The sequence below is a fragment of the Lepisosteus platostomus genome, chromosome 8 (genome assembly GCF_059453375.1).
Source record: "Lepisosteus platostomus isolate fLepPlt1 chromosome 8, fLepPlt1.hap1, whole genome shotgun sequence".
Classification (NCBI taxonomy): domain Eukaryota; kingdom Metazoa; phylum Chordata; class Actinopteri; order Semionotiformes; family Lepisosteidae; genus Lepisosteus; species Lepisosteus platostomus.
The window spans coordinates 47,197,592-47,214,001 of NC_142618.1; the positions used below are offsets into that span (position 1 = coordinate 47,197,592).

Below are 16,410 nucleotides of genomic sequence, written 5' to 3' on the forward strand. Positions count from 1 at the left end.
TAAATGTTGAGTGTGTTTGGCTTTGAATGGTGAAACCCACACCAAACCAACAGCTACAGCAAGTGAAAAATCCGCATTAAAACCTGAACCATACATGTCTCTTGTTTGGTAACTTCTAAGTCTTTTTCTTTGGAACAAAATCTGGTCATATCTGTCACAGATCTAGGTTGCTTTTATGAATGGAAAGCAGTTATCACCAAAGGGGAAGTGTCCAAGTATTGATCTAGTATGATAATTGTATGCCGTAAAGGACACTGCTGCATTATTCCGACCTTGACTTTTTCATCTAGAAGCCAAGATCACATGATTTCATTTGTGTCATTTTTAGTCGTACCACTGATCTACCAATGAGTTTGCTAAGCTCATTTCTTCTTTAACTAGTTTCAGTTTTAACTAGTCTTCCCATGAAAGCTGAATATCCCTTTCCCTGTTCAAGCCATAACTCATCTGTATTTTAAGATCCTTACATTTCTGGTTTCTTCTTGTCTTAGTCTACACCAGAGTTATTCCACATCTATAGGCATCTCATGCTCATTTTGACTCTGGTGAATTTTATACTGAGATAACCTCAGTAACCGATGATAGTCCTGCGGATCATGGTGAACTGGGTGAAGAGTGCTTTGACACACGGTCAGACCACACTGGCCTTCGCCACGCCCCCCAAGCACTGGATCACTGCCATCACTGCCCCCCTGTCTGTAATCCCGTCCAGATCCAGCAGTGTTTTCCCCATTTGTCCTTCTCCAGTCACTTCCAGATTATATCGTCTGCATCAATCAGGAATGGCTTCTGTGACAGGGGACTCTTCTCCACCACCAGTGTAGCCCCCACCTGCATTATGCTCACCTTTTATCCAATATCAGGGGGAGGAGAACAGAGTAATGACTCCGATTCAGAGATGGGATTAGGTAAATGATGGGTAAAGGCCAAGGTGAAATCCTTGTCCCCAGAGACCTTCTGTCAACTTCTGGAGACCCTCAGAGAAACATGTTATGTGTTGTGGTAGAGAAGCTGTTCAGAAAGTTCAATTTATCCAGGCACTAACAAGAGTAAGATTACCTTTTTGGTTACTAATTGACTCTATCTCCATGGCGATCTTAATGCTGGAAAATAAATCTTCTCTCAATATCAGTACAAATAGCAAAGGCATTGGAATACACAAAATTTGATTTATATATTAAAGGGGTTCAAAGCTACAGAGTCTGTTACTGAAAGTGACATAACTCCCTTGAAACCAGGAAAGTGTTGAATTCTCACATGGTGGGAGACCTGTTCTTTGGGGGTAGTAGAATTCTTTGCTGAGGAATGGTGATTTGGGGCTTTTTTGAGCGTCCCAGTTCCAGCAATGTCCAGGTTTGGTTGTGATCAAATTCCAACAAGGGTAGAACTGTCCCTGTCATAACTTCTGGGAAACTCAAGTTTGATTCCTGGGTTACAGACATCTGCTTTTCCTTTGAAACAGATGCCTCCCTGTGCCAACCAACAGAGAGGACTGCTTGCCAGCCACCAATAGACCAGTATTGCCTCGTTGAAACACACTCACCTGTGTTTCTGCAGGGGGTCACTATTCCTGCTTTACCTGCACCTCCAGAGACCAGTCTTGCTGCAGCACATTCATGCTCTGCAACTACACACAGTGGTCGAAGACTATATGAATTCTGAAACAGCTTGTGCAACACACTGAACTGACAAAGACAGGACATTCTGCATCTATCTCTTTTCAGATTTGCAGCTGATAACCTTTTCTCCAGTTCCAGAATTAATATTTCTCTTAGTTTTACATACTGTACATGATTGTGCATCTTCAATAAGACCAGTAACCTTTAACAGATCATGGATTTAAGCTGAGCTGAGTACTTTATTCCAGTTGTTCCAGTCCACCCAGCTATATACGTGGAGACCAGCATTGCTGAGGATAATCCCTACTATGGGCCGCCATTAAAGAGTGAGTCACATGACCTCAGTTCAGTTAATGCTAAGACAGTCAGGATGAGAGTCTAACACCTGTCCACACCTGAAGAAGGCTCCACGGCCAAAACGTTGTGTTCTCTTTTTTCTTTTTTTCAGCATGGAATAAACCTATTACTTGTTCCTGTATGACGAATGTTTGTTCTAATAACATTTTATCATAGATTGTGTCCATCTGTAGTTCAGTTCAACTGCCTGTCTCATTTTTAAACATTTTTAAACAGCAAGAGCCATTTTTGAGAAGGGTGCAAGAATAGGTTTGTGTGTGTTACAAGAAAATCGACTAAAAGGCCTAATGAAGTACGTGGTACGCCAAGAACTTTATTCTGTTTTAGTGCTAGCTAAATTACGCTACCAATTCACATTGCTTTTTATCCAGTTAACCTTGTGGTCATAAAGTCAGATAGTTACATACAAGTGGTTAGATAGTGAGAACACGGGCTTCAGCTTAGCATCAGTGATAAAGTGAGTTTGTGTTTTATGATTATCTTTAAGTGATTGTTAACCATTGGGCTTGGTCTTCTTAATGAGCAAAGCCTCACAGAATGTACAGCCATAAGAAATATCAAATGTAGAGGCTGCTGTACAAGGATCACCACCTTCATAAACTGGATTGATCGAATTACATTTTATTGTTCTCAAAGCACTATAACTATAGTAAGCCCAATAAGGAACAAAAAACATCCTTTCATTACAAAGACACTTGAGTGATAATGTTTGCTCAGTATAAGGTGATAACAGTTAAATGGGCTGATTTTAATTACAGCAATTGAGGTGTATTGATTGAGGTAATGAACAACAGTTTCAGACATGTTTATAACTGTGGTTTGAAATAGACTCTAGGATACAAACAATTATCATCAGTGATAGATTCAGCTTGACTTTTAGGCTTACTTTAATACTTTTTATGAGAGTACAAAATGTAGCATTCAAGTTCTGAAGTAAAAAACGGTGAATTGTCATCCATTGAGGGATTTTATGCGTTCATATGCCATGAGCTCCATTATTTAAAGGTGATGGCAGTCGCTGTGTATAAGAAAATTAGTGAGTAAAATATTTAAAAACAATTAAAATACTCAGCACTTTATTGGTGTTTTTCCAAAGTTACAATCAGATTTGCTTTTAATTCCGTTATATGGCAGCAGTTCCATTTACTAATTTATAAAATCCGATCCCAATTATTTTATTTGTTCTTTTTTTTAAATAACCACTGCTTTTCATCACACAATTTGGATTCCCTAAATCATAATAAACATAGGTCACCTCACGTCATCTGTCCCTTATGCCTGGTGAGAGTTCAGTCAGTAAAGGGGCCAGAGCAGAAGGGGACAGATGCACTTCATGTGCACAAATGCCTGGCAAGTTTATTTGGCCCCATATTTTGGTGGAGTTCAGTCACAAAGGTCACACTTTGCTTACAGTACAGACTACATTTGAAATAATGATGGCTAGACTATAAAGCTCAACTTGTTCGCCACCTAGGGTCCTTTATGCATTGAGGCCCAGCTGCTAAATATCAACACTATAACTTACTCCCTCTGTGCATTCCAATAAAACCAAAAGTATGAAAAAGCACAGTCCTTCGGTTTTTGCAAGGAAATGGAGATCTCTAGTTGTACATATAGCACTTCAGGGAACATTGTAGCTTCTTATTTTCTGACTTTATTAACTCTGTTTAAATCGGTCCATGGGCATACACTATGCTTGCTACTTCTGAATTACGCACCTGGGAATACACTGTGAAATTTTCTACACATTGATATCTTTGTGATCCAGTAAAACATTTGGTCTACTCGTTTGTATTCCGATATGCACACATTTCAAATTTCATAACTTTGTGACACTTTTTTCCAGCAAAAAGCTCACAACACACCACTTTAATATTACAATGGAGAAGGCAAAAGATACATGTAAATATTTAAGGTTCCCCATCTATTTTTCAACTAGGCATGTCTTGTTAAACCTGTTCACTACAATAAATTCAGAGAAATAAATGTGTTCTACTCAATTTGTGTTTCTCGGGACTCCATCTTACACCACCCCACCACAAAACGTAAGCCTTTCTGCTTTTATATTTTGATTTTGTGATGCACGCTGTTCCCTGTATTACTCTCCCAAGTCAAGTAAGGAGATGCAGAGACCCTGTTTGTAGCAGGTTGCAGGTGGATAAGCTTGTTATTAAAAAATAGTTTAAAATAAAATGTCAAAATAAAAGCACCAAGTACTGTACATACATTTTATTGCATTTCTTAATGTGTATGAAAATTTATTTTACAAATATAATTATATTCTTAAAAAAAGAGATAGCCTGCCTTTTCAATTGTTAGTATCATTTTTATGCTACAAACTGTACTGCGGTTAGGGTTAAGCAAGACATGATTTAACAAGCTCAGTAGCACGGCAATGTCACAATCTGATTACATTCTTCACATGCACTGAACAATTCATGTGGATTACACTGCTGAGGAGAAACTAGAACGTTCACATATTATATCTTGTACATTTAATACAGTGTGAATTTAAAACAATCTTTGTTAAGTTATGATCTATCCATCTACCTACTTCTATGTATGTATATTGTATATATGCATAGGTAGGTAAATGAATAGTTCATTATTTATTTACACACAGTCACATCCAAAGTTATTAATACCCTTAATATATTTGTTAAATTACACTTGCTTGTTTGCAATAATTCATCATTGTAAATAACAGTACAGATAACGGGTGAATTCTGTTCTGCTGAGTCTGTACCTGTGGCTGAGCTAATGCACAATCCAGTTCTGGGCTGCAGGATACATTTTCCCTGCTTATTCTCTTATTTTCAACTTGAAATTGAACCTAAAAGAACACAGCAGGGAGAGCGGCACATGAGATTGGGATTGCAGATATATGGCATCCTCCATCTGATGTTTATTCATTGTACTTTTTCAGCAGAAAATGGTAAAAAATAATTGAGGAATGCCGTTTTTCTTGTGTGTCAGCAACGTGGTGCTGGCTTTCACCATTTTGAGAGCTTTCAGTTTTATTACTGGGCCGAATTATACTTTGCCATTTGTTAACTTTGTGGATTTAAACATTTCTTTTCCATGTTTTACATTGTTTATAAAATGTGTTCACTACGTTTGCTACAGAATTACAAATGGAACACAACAAAAAGATCAACTGAGGCCAGGAGTATTAAGTTGAGTATCAAAGCACTCATTCAGCAACAGAGCATAACAATACTGGAGACCCGTGTGGTAGCCATCTTTTTCCTCTCCCTTTTACTCCAGCACATTGAGTCCCTCTTCTGCTAAAATACTAGTATGTATTATCTTACTAGCAATCTCAATTTACCATTCACTTCTTTAAAGTCAATCTTTTGCCCAGCGGGTGCAGACTTAGATAACAGTTAGTGAGCTCTGAACGGGGTAACAATACTTTTGTGTGTGGCTGTATACATAAACATTTATATCTCCAGAACAGGGTTTCCCAAAGTGACCCCAGTGTCTGCCGATTTTCATTCTAAATAAGACTGAATCCTCAATTACACCTTAAACCTTTAAATGAACTAAGAATTTGATTCATTAGACATCAGCTTCAGCTGCTAAAAGTAGCTGAAAGATAGCTATAAAATTTAATAACCAACTTTAAATCATTAACAGTTCAGGGCAGAAAACAATAAAATAGTTCTTATTAAATTCCAAGTTCAACAAAGGGCTCAGTTCAGTAAATTACCTCAGCTGTAGCAAAAATCTGTAACAGTATCTGAGCTCACCAGAACCAAGGCTTTAAAACTCTGGTTTAGTGAAAAGAAATGCCTTCATATACAGTGCATTGCTGATAAAAACAACGGAATCAAAGGCACTTGTTAATGTTGAAGCAAACAGGTGATTTTCCACCATTCATTCACATTACTACAGCAATCAAAACTAGTGGTTATGTGCGAGCAATCACATTTGTCAATTTTATTCCTCAGCTACATACAAACGGTACATCACAGTGACAAAGGCAGCAGCAATTGCAGGAATCACCCAGTTTGTCCACCAACTAAAACAAAACAAAGGAAAGATTAATAACATGAACTTGAAATTCTTAGAAAATGTATCCATTCAAAAACTTGTGGTCCCAAGAGAGCCAAGTAAAGCAAAAGCACAATTAAGAAAAGCACAAATGTAATCTATGATTATTCCCTTTTCCTGTGCTCAATCAAACTGTGCTACTAAGGTCTTTAGGACAATTGTTTCATTTCTCTGTTATGGTAACAGGGGCGGAGCGGTGACTCTGTGGCTAAGGATCTGTGCCTGTGGCCAGAAGGTTGCCAGTTCAAATCCCGTGGCCGGCAGAGGAATCCTACTCCGTTGGGCCCCTGAGCAAGGCCCTTAACCCCAACTGCCCCAGGGGCGCCGTATAAATGGCTGACCCTGTGCTCTGACCCCCAGCTTCTCTCCCTGTCTGTGTGTCTGTGTCTCATGGAGAGCAAGCTGGGGTATGCAAAAAGACGAATTCCTAATGCAAGAAATTGTAAAGGGCCAATAAATTGATCTTATCTTATCCAACGGGACAAAGTCAAAAAATGCAAAACTTCATTCCACATTATGTATTTATTTTACAGAACTATGAGTAAAACAAATAAAAACCTTCCACTTACAGAGAACATATACCACTGACTCCTAAACCTTCATGCTATATCTTTTCAAACTATTATACATATTCATTTCTTTTAAAGTAAAAATTACAAAAAGATATTCAACAGTTTAATTCCTAAGCATTATTGTAAAGCATCTATAAATGTATATATTCAGATTCTGCAGATTTTCCTGTGCTGCTCAACAGCTTTATGAGAGCGTCAGTCAATACTGGAGAATTTGTGGTGACTGTACAATACACTGTAAAAGATTAATAATTCCTTACACTTATATAGCACTTTTCTGGACACTCCACTCAAAGCGCTTTACAGGTAATGGGGACTCCCCTCCACCACTACCAAAGTGCATCCACAAAAGAATGTTTTCGAACCAGTTATACAAAGAGAAAATCTTTCAATGTGGCCTGCATGTTAAAGTGGCACTGAACTAGGGAAATGCGTTATAATTCAATTCTAAAATGTATCATTACCCTGGCCCTGCATTCAACCTTTCTTTGTAATCAGAACATCTGTTTAGCCCATTAACCCATCTATCAAATACATACTCTGAACTATCTGGAGACCGGCCACATCAACTTAAACTCCAGTAAGAGGTGTCGCAACCTTTTAGGTCTTAGTCTTATCATGTCTGTGGTAACATAAAAAAATTAGAACTCAACGCAAGTCCAATTTTGTATTCATTAACACTGTTTTCAAACCTTGCTGCCTGATGTATCAGATTTTTCATAAAAATTAAAATACGAAAAAAACATGAAATGAGAATACCTTGAGTTATCATTCAGTGTAGTGACAAACGTTTCCTGAAAAAGAACAAAACGTAGAGATTGTTTAACACTGTTCTGACTTAAAAGAGGGAAGATACTGTTTAATTATTGCGTTGCTAACTTAAAACAGTGCTCAATTAAAGCTGGAAGATAATGAAGTATTTTCAAATAATTTAGAAGATATCAATACATGTAACAAAGTAAAATAAAAGGAAATGAACTCTTACCTACTCTAGTTTTTATTTATCTTTATCAGTGGGTAATCTTCAGCAAAACACAATACCGAAAAGGTGAAGGTACACCTATCTACTCTGTGATTGAAGTGTGCAGAGCTGTGACTCTCCATGAGTGTCCAGAGTGCACGCAGACTTTAAAAAAAATCACAGACTCTCTGCCTCAGACCTGAAATAACCATTACTATTGTTTCCCCTTGAAGGGACTGAAGTTTCCTTACAGAGGAATAATAGTCATTACTGGCTTTTCACATTTTCCGCAATAAATACTACCTCCCCCTTATCCGATAAAAAACAAATCTCAATGTTTTAAAATGGTATTGTTACAGCACGAGATGCGTGTGTGAAAGGACCTTTTTTCTTGCCCAGGAATGCCAATAAATCAGGATGCCTGTTTCCCGAGTCAAGTGATTGTGATTCTGGATATCCACATAATATTGAAAAGGTCAGTAACAGTAATTAAATAAGGGAATAAATAGGTCCCCTCCTGCAGGGGCAGTGCTTTGAAGTCTTTTGGGATCCAAAGCAATAGACACAATAAAGGAGATATTAATGATCATACAGGAAAATACATTTTGCTCTTATTTGTGTGTGTATTATAGAATTATAGTTATTTTCCCCAGAGAACAACCTGATTTCCAATTTGTTAACTAAAATATAAACATTTTATAGTGCAAATCTAAAAACAGACCTTTCCCCACAAAAGGGAAAGTTTTTACTCTATTTCTGGCCTCTCTGAATTTATAGTCCCCATACATCAACCTCAAAATGTTATTAAAAAAACGGTTTAAATTCTTAGTTTTAGTTCACTTACCGTTGGCTTTTCAATTTTATGTCTGTCATCCTACAAACAACAACAACAACAAAAACAGCCAAGATTACTGCAAGCGAACCACACTGCTTTTACTTCCTATTTGGCCTCTTCTATCACTGATTACCTTCAGAGATTGGCAAAAACCAGGAGATTTTTATCAGGCTCAGCAGTGCATATATTCTAAACACACCTTATGAAACTAGAGATTGGCACGAAGGTCACTGCCTTCCCTAAAAAACCTGTATTTACTAAGACGCAATGAATTTTACACCACATCCTACACTAGCCCATACAACATAATTGACAAGTCTTTCTCTAGCACCTTAATAACACAACTGCTACAAATTAATGTTTGGATTCTACCTGAAAAGACATGCATCAAATAGGTACAGTAGGTATGAACAGGTGATTACACCTTGTACTGATTACAAACGACACAGGAGGACATGTTCCGATCTTATCTTAAAAAATGTGGCAGAGGGGTGGAACTGTGGCTGGAAGGCTGCCAGTTCAAATCCCGCAGCCGGCAGAGGAATCCTACTCCGTTGGGCCACTGAGCAAGGCCCTTAACCCCAACTGCTCCAGGGTCGCTGTATAAATGGCTGACCCTGCGCTCTGACCCCAAGCTTCTTTCTCCCTGCCTGTGTGTCTCATGGAGAGAAAGTTGGGGTATGAAAAGACAAATTCCTAATACAAGAAATTGTATATGGCCAATAAATAATAATAATAATAATTATAATTGCTTACACTTATATAGCGCTTTTCTGGACACTCCACTCAAAGCGCTTTACAGGTAATGGGGACTCCCCTCCACCACCACCAATGTGAAGCATCCACCTGGATGATGCGACGGCAGCCATAGTGCGCCAGAACGCTCACCACACATCAGCTATCAGTGGGGAGGAGAGCAGAGTAATGTAGCCAATTCATAGACGGGGATTATTAGGAGGCCATGATTGGTAAGGGCCAATTGGAAATTTGGCCAGGACACCGGGGTTACACCCCTACTCTTTTCGAGAAGCGCCCTGGGATTTTTTTAATGACCACAGAGAGTCAGGACCTCGGTTTTACGTCTCATCCGAAGGACGGCGCCTGTTTACAGTATAGTGTCCCCATCACTATACTGGGGCATTAGGACCCACATGGACTGCAGGATGAGCGTCCCCTGCTGGCCCCATCCAGGTACTGACCAGGCTCACACCTGCTTAGCTTCAGTGGGTTGCCAGTTGTGAATTGCAGGGTGATATGGCTGCTGGCTAAGTGATCTTATCTTATGTTAATGGACTAAACATGCTTTCACCACCCTCAAAACTCACCCATTTATACAGGTCTTTTAAACTTTAAGACAGACTTGTCTCTATTTCAATATATGCTATTGCAATTATTGTATTTGCTTTAATTCATGTACACTGTTTCCAGTTCTAACTCCTATATGGTATAACTATAATTACTATATTTACTTGCACACTTCATCTTCATTTTCATCACATTACGTTACTAGAGGTTTAAGATGAGGTAATCTAACTTGTTGAATGTCACGCCTGGTGACAAATCAAGAAAGAAAAATAAAGAACCAAGGTTTTCTGTAGATATTTCTTATTGACACCTGAAAATGCAACAGACTTAATATACTAGTTGTACACTAATCACTGGTGAAGCAGAAGTGTGATGATGTTCTGAGCAGAAATGTTTACTCTGCACAACCCACTGCTCTTGACCACTTTGCAGTCCTTTCACCTCACTTGCGGCCCTTGCTGAGGTATCACACAACAGCTTTTTTAAGAAGTGTCACATTGGCTCAATTTGCCCTACTCGAACATTGAACATCGTGGGATGTGATGGATCAAAGAGGGGCATCTAGGGCTCAAAGATTAGTGAACAGGCCCATGTTTGGCCAGTCTCTCGGAAAGGAATGGGACGCTGATGCAAGTATGCCCTGTACAGCGTGTATTACTTCCAATGATCACCTGACAAGCTATTTACCTGTGAATTTTACCACGGACATTATGTTGATGACAAAGGTGAATCAGCATAACGAATTGGCTCAAGATATGCATGTTAAGAAAGATTTTCCCGATAATAAATTTAGCAATTTTGCTGTTGTTACAAGTAAAAAGTCTTGTCTTGTCTTGTCTTTTTGTCAAGTTTCAGTATATTTAGAATACAGTGGTACGCATTATCTGATCATACTCAGGATATTATGGGCCCCTGAGTTACGAATGAATGCCAGGCTACAGAAGGTCTAATTATACATGTAATTAATTTGAACAAAGTAGCCCACGGGCAGATCTTAAGCCTCTGAGTGATGGGTGCTGCAGGTCTGGAAGAAGGCGTTGACCATACTGCAGCGCCTCGTCAAGAAGAACTGTGCGCTTGACTGTGAAACGGGATCCTTACGGGATGGAGTTCGCCAATGACGTATGTGCTGGCGATAGCTCTGGCGTCCGAAGAATGGCCTATGTCTTCAAAGCTCTCTGTGGCGTTGCCCCCTGCCTGCTCCCGCAGAACTTCTTCACCACCTGGGTGCTAGAGGGGGAAAAAAAAACTCTGAAAAAGCTCTGGAAAAAAAAAAGACTGAAAATCTGAACGGGCCAGGTCTCTGTAAAATCACGGCCTTGGCAGAAGTCACTGACAAAACCACCTCAGAATCACTTCTCAGAACCAGGTGGTGAAAAGGAGAACATACATTGATCCAATGTTTTTATAACACCCCATGTCTTAAATGGTGAATGCACCCCTACAACATTACAACAGGCAAGATACAGAGACTGCAGTTACATGCTAAAGAGCACATCACAGAGAACATACAGTCAGTAGCGTGGATCTGACCATCTTTCAAAACCTAAAGCACACGCTCCTGCAGAAGGCTGAAACTGCTGCTCCAAATGCTTTAGGTAGGGAATAAAGAATTTCACAAGATGCTTATTTTTATTATTACAGGGTTCTGCAATATATAATACCCTGTAAGGGTTTTTATACAATGCCACTATAATCTCTTGAAAGACCAGAGAAAATTACTTTAAAGGTAGGAAACCCTCTTTCATTAATAGAAGGACAGTGGTAATAAAACGATCAGACAATCTTTCAGCTGGATCAGGGGAGAGCTAACTTCTACCTGCTGAACAGGTGCTATTATTGGTTGAGTCCCTAGGGCGTTGACTGTCCAGAGTCACTGTGAGCAAAAGCAAGTGGCACTAGCAGTCAGCACTTTAAGATTGTGGGTCAAGAGCTATCTCTTGTGTACTTGGCCATATTCCAATACAGGCAAGGGGTTATGCAGAACATTGGCATACAACTGCACTAACACACACCAGGTAATAGAAGATGCTGCATGGAATTCATCTCAGATGTCAGAAGACAAAAAAACATAACCCCATGAATTAGTATAATTCCATGGTCATTCAAAAGAGGTAAATTCAGTACTTTCTGCATTACACTGGGTAAATAAAACACCAGACCAAAGCCTCAGAGCAGTATCTTTGGCTGCCAGTGGCTTAAATAAAAAGTTGTTCCTTTTTATAAAAAAAAACAGAACATTCTATTCTCAACTAACTTATCAACAAGTAGCTTTAAAGTACACTACAGAATAGACACCAAGTAAGTGAATTATTAAAGTATTGTGATAAATAAATTAAAACCTTTTTAACTACTTTCTTCACTTGCTATTTAAAGTTCATGTGTTGAATCTGGCATTCAAGAAACCAGCTGGACACACTGAAAAGAAACAAAACACTAAATACATTCAGTTTGAATCATTTCCCACAGCACATTATGTCAAACTTATCCCATATTCTTTAAGAGAGCTCAAGAGCTAGCAAGAATAAAAAAAAGGAAATTTAATTTAATACGTTTTTGATAACTGATGTATTTAAATTATAATATTGACCTGTTAAGGCGTGCAGAATAACAGATGGTGATCATTTTCTGTTTCATTCCCTCATCCTACCGCTGTGTGACGTCATGAGGCTGGCTTAGAGTTCATGAACTCGAAATCCTAGTTGATGACGTTCCAAGTCCTAATATCAGCGGCCTCTAAATTCACTGACCAAAACTAAATGACAATATCTGACACCGCGGTGAGCCACTTCGCTATATAACAATTCTTCCAAGCAGACTATGGTGTTGATCAACTGAGGGTCCCAAGTAACGTGAGCCTTTTCGAACCACACAAAACAAATTCGCCAACCTGTTAACCCGAAGGAAATTGATCTTCTTCAAAACAAATTTTAAGAACACAGTATTTCATGAAAGATCTTCTCTCTTACTGCACATCGTCGGGAGAATGTCGTAGCCTAAAAAAGCGAGTGTAATAAAATCAGAAAAAAGGAAAGGAAATTGAAACTGTGTAGCTAGCCACTGAAACGTGTCTCGTAAAGATATCTCCTATCGTCTCTTAACTATTTTACGTTCATTCACAAGTTTATACTCAGATGTCTGTCGCTTCTTTGTCAGGGTGTGTAGTATTTCTAGCGCAAATGAAAAGGCTCTTTTGCAGCGAGTCGGTATTTAACATCTGGCCCACTTCATAGTGCAAAGTTCAGAAAACTGTACCAAAGGAGAATTCAATTTGCTTTGTTAAAGTCAACTTATTAATCATTAATCTTCACTGCCATTTAGCAAAGCACTCTATTAAAATATTTCAGGGGTTTTAAGATTTGTTCAAACTGAATAAGACGCGAGTCTGAATACACCAAAATCGCAGATTTTAAAAGTAGAATGAAGCTGCCCGAACTTTTCGTTTTTACCATTTAAACATTCAGGGATTAATTTCGCATTTTAACAAAGAATCTGCTTTTACATAAAACTGTTTTAGGGAGCTTTTCATCGATATCTGAAATAGTTAACGGGACTAAAACTAAATTCTACATAGTTATAATAAAAATATCAAGCCAAACAGATTCAGAGTTGTAGAAGCAACCAGACATTAGTCTACTTACAACATTCAATAACTGGGAACGCGAAAAAAGAGTGACTTTTCAAACCAAAATCACTGAGGTTCAAGGACCTGCATTGCAGTTTGCAGCACTCACAGTCACTTTAAACACAAGCTCACCACAGACTTCAAAATCTATTTTCGACTAATTTCCCATCTGAGTCAATAAAGACTATATGATAAATTGAAAGGATGCACAAGTTGAAGCTCATGTCCAAGTTGCTACACTGATGTGCAGGAATACCTGTTCTTGTGTTACCCTATGCGTGCATAGGATTATGATTCTGAGAAGCCACTGCTTTTAAACCACCCCAGATTCATAAAAAAAAAACTTTTTTATTAATCTCCTCACCTCTTCCAGAAATTTAGTGACATCGTAAATTTTATGATGTAGAATAATCCAAGTGCTCTTGGAGGAATTTTGTTGCTCCACTTCTTCCAGACGAAAGTATTTCACTTCTTTCCCGTTTTCCTTCTTTCCTTCCATTTTTATATTATTTAAGGCTTAATATCTCGCCACACTCTCCTCGACCGCAGCCGGTCAGCTATGCTGCGCCGTCTCCGCACTCCGCACTGAACTTCCTAGAGGCGCCCTGGAGTCCCGCCCACGGCGTCTTCGGTTCGTCCCACGATTGGCCAACAACTGTCCAGCTGACGTTGATTGGCCCCCAGACCTGCCTCTACGCCCGCTGACACGCGTTTCAAGGGCTCGCGCGTGACCAGCATAGAGTACACATGGTTCCACTGGGAAGGGGGAAGGAGGTGTTTAGTGTTATTTGCACGCAAATAAGGCTGTTGTCACGAAACGATTCCGCCCCCGTTGTGAAGTTTCCCCGCAGGCAAAAAACTACCTGCAGGTTTTCCTTCTTTGAAATCAATATCTCCCAAGACAAATATAGAGTACTTAATATGTCTGTACTACTTCAAAAGAAGGAAATGTTTATATCCATGCAAGGTTTAAATTATGTAAAACAATCTTTAAATTATTTCTTAACAAAAGGACTTTTTTCCCGAAAAAACTGACCATCAACTATGTAAACCTTGCAAGCAACATAAAAAACCTCCCCTTTTCGGTTATTTACACACTGCATTTCAACGTCCAGATCTATTTGCCGCTGATTTGCATAAGTTATTTATTATATTGTAATATAGTATATATGTATTTATTATATTGTTTTATAGTATATAAAGTTGTAACAACCTTTACAAACCCATTGTTACAACAAATAAACATATTTTGAGAACAGTTGTTCTTTTATATTAAATGTGTAGGGTTCACAGTAAGTCAAGACCTTAAACTCAAGGTCTCTAGAATGTGTAGCAGACAACTTTAACTGGCAGTGGAAAGCAATGGTATTTATTAATCTTAAGAGCTATATACATTTGTAGGTTTGATTGTTCAGAGAAACTAGTGAACCACAAAAGTACACTACCCATTGCTTATAACTTGACCTGTATCTGCCTCTATTTTTACATTACATTTTTTAAATGTCTTTATACTGTATAATAACAGAATTGGCTTCGCATTCTACAGCATTAAACTAATAAATAAACAACCTAATTAAGGAGACTATGCACAACTTATACATCTAGTAAAATAAATCAGCGAGAACAGCCTTTTTCAGCAAGATATTTCAAAGTTCTACACAATTTAAACCTGCCAAGAACAGCAATTACATTCTACCTTACACTAATGTCAGCAAGTGCTTTATTTCTGACTCATTTCCCCATAGCTGCTACAGCTCAACTCGGCAAAGTTTCAGGGTCAGCAGTGAACCTCCCCAGGGTCCTTCTCTCTATTAAATCGTCATAAATCTTTTGTAATCAAGTTGCATTCCTGCTGCAATATCACTTACAATGCAGCTGTGAAATATTTAGTTTTCAGGCTGATCAAATCTGTTTGTGTAACATTTATTTATGGGTGGTTTGGAACTGAATTGAGATCATGTCTGGGTTTGGTCATAGTAACAACAGAATTTCATCTCTTTTACAGCCCCAAAGATGGAATAAGTATACATGTATTTTGGAATATGCTAACCTACACTTCAGGTATATCCTTCACTTTGGCCAGTGTAGGGTATCTGTTTGTATTTGTTTATGTAATGAAAGTCAGCTGTGAGGTTATTTAATGGTGGTGCAAATACATAATCAAACATATACAAATTGTAAAAAAAAAAACAGGAATTAATATCAGAGGAAAATTAAGGCTAAAGTATACCAAATTAAAATAATTTTAAATCAGATTAATTTAATTGAGAATTAAAACTTCAAAGTACACAATCTGCTGGAATACAATAGTACAATAATTACTGAAAATAGGTAATTACAAGAGATTAGGTGCTCCAGGGAACAGAGATCATTAGAAAAGGCAATCAGTAATAATGCTTAAACTGTGTATAGTAATGTGGGCAGGTCTACTCAAAATACTGCTATCTATTTGCACATCTCTAGTTTGAATTTTGAAGTTGTGTGCCCAGACATGTACAACTGGGGAGCAGAAACAGACCAGAGTGTGTGGTTCCCCTCTTATTCTGTCTAAAACACAAGGGGCACCCTTTGGCTAAATTTGGCTAAAACGTCCTACAAACTCACTAAAACTTTAATTTCTATATATTCACAGAAAATGGCCAACCTTTTTTGTGGTCCTGAGAGTGAAGAAACTAGAACCGTAAGGCCTCATGTGTAAAATTAAAAGAGTTTGTCCTTTCCTTTTTAGCACCAAAAGAGAATATTTGAACAGAATCTGTCTCACTATCAACAGACCCAGTTATAGTAGCTAGAATAACATTCCCCAATTCTGCCAAGAGGAATACCCAGATGTATCTCTCCTCCTAAGAGGGGCTTGTGACATCAAGTGGGTTAAGAGATTACTCACCACTGCTACAGGGTAATACTTGTCACCCCACTACTTGACTACTCCTTACGAGTGTTCACCCTCTGACTGCATGGATTTGCCCATCTGGTCTTTAATTGATCCGAGGATGTTATACGATATGGTCTTCCATAATTCCACTTGACTGGATTCAGCAGCGTGGCTGGTGGAACTACACTTTGCGTAAATATGGTCA

General features: G+C 38.5%; 1 protein-coding gene across 1 annotated transcript; it reads right to left on the bottom strand.

Annotated features, from left to right (window-relative positions):
- Positions 1 to 4,190: 4,190 nt before the first annotated feature.
- cyb5a (cytochrome b5 type A (microsomal)) lies at positions 4,191 to 13,917 on the bottom strand. Its single transcript, XM_088643741.1, has 5 exons — positions 13,695 to 13,917; positions 10,807 to 10,935; positions 8,410 to 8,439; positions 7,364 to 7,398; positions 4,191 to 6,000 (listed from the first exon to the last, which is right to left on the bottom strand). Exons 1-5 carry the CDS (start codon positions 13,827 to 13,829, stop codon positions 5,919 to 5,921), a joined length of 411 nt encoding a protein of 136 aa, XP_088499867.1. The 5' UTR covers positions 13,830 to 13,917; the 3' UTR covers positions 4,191 to 5,918.
- Between the last annotated feature and the right edge of the window lie 2,493 nt (positions 13,918 to 16,410).

What these genes read in the sequence shown, in the direction of transcription:
- cyb5a (XM_088643741.1), bottom strand. Translation starts at nt 13,829, where the DNA reads ATGGAAGGAAAGAAGGAAAACGGGAAAGAAGTGAAATACTTTCGTCTG. An exon ending in TCATTGGCGAACTCCATCCC is followed by an intron (nt 8,440 to 10,806) that starts GTAAGGATCCCG and finishes TGTTGTTTGTAG; the next exon opens with GATGACAGACATAAAATTGA. An exon ending in ACACTGAATGATAACTCAAG is followed by an intron (nt 6,001 to 7,363) that starts GTATTCTCATTT and finishes GTTTTGTTTTAG; the next exon opens with TTGGTGGACAAACTGGGTGA.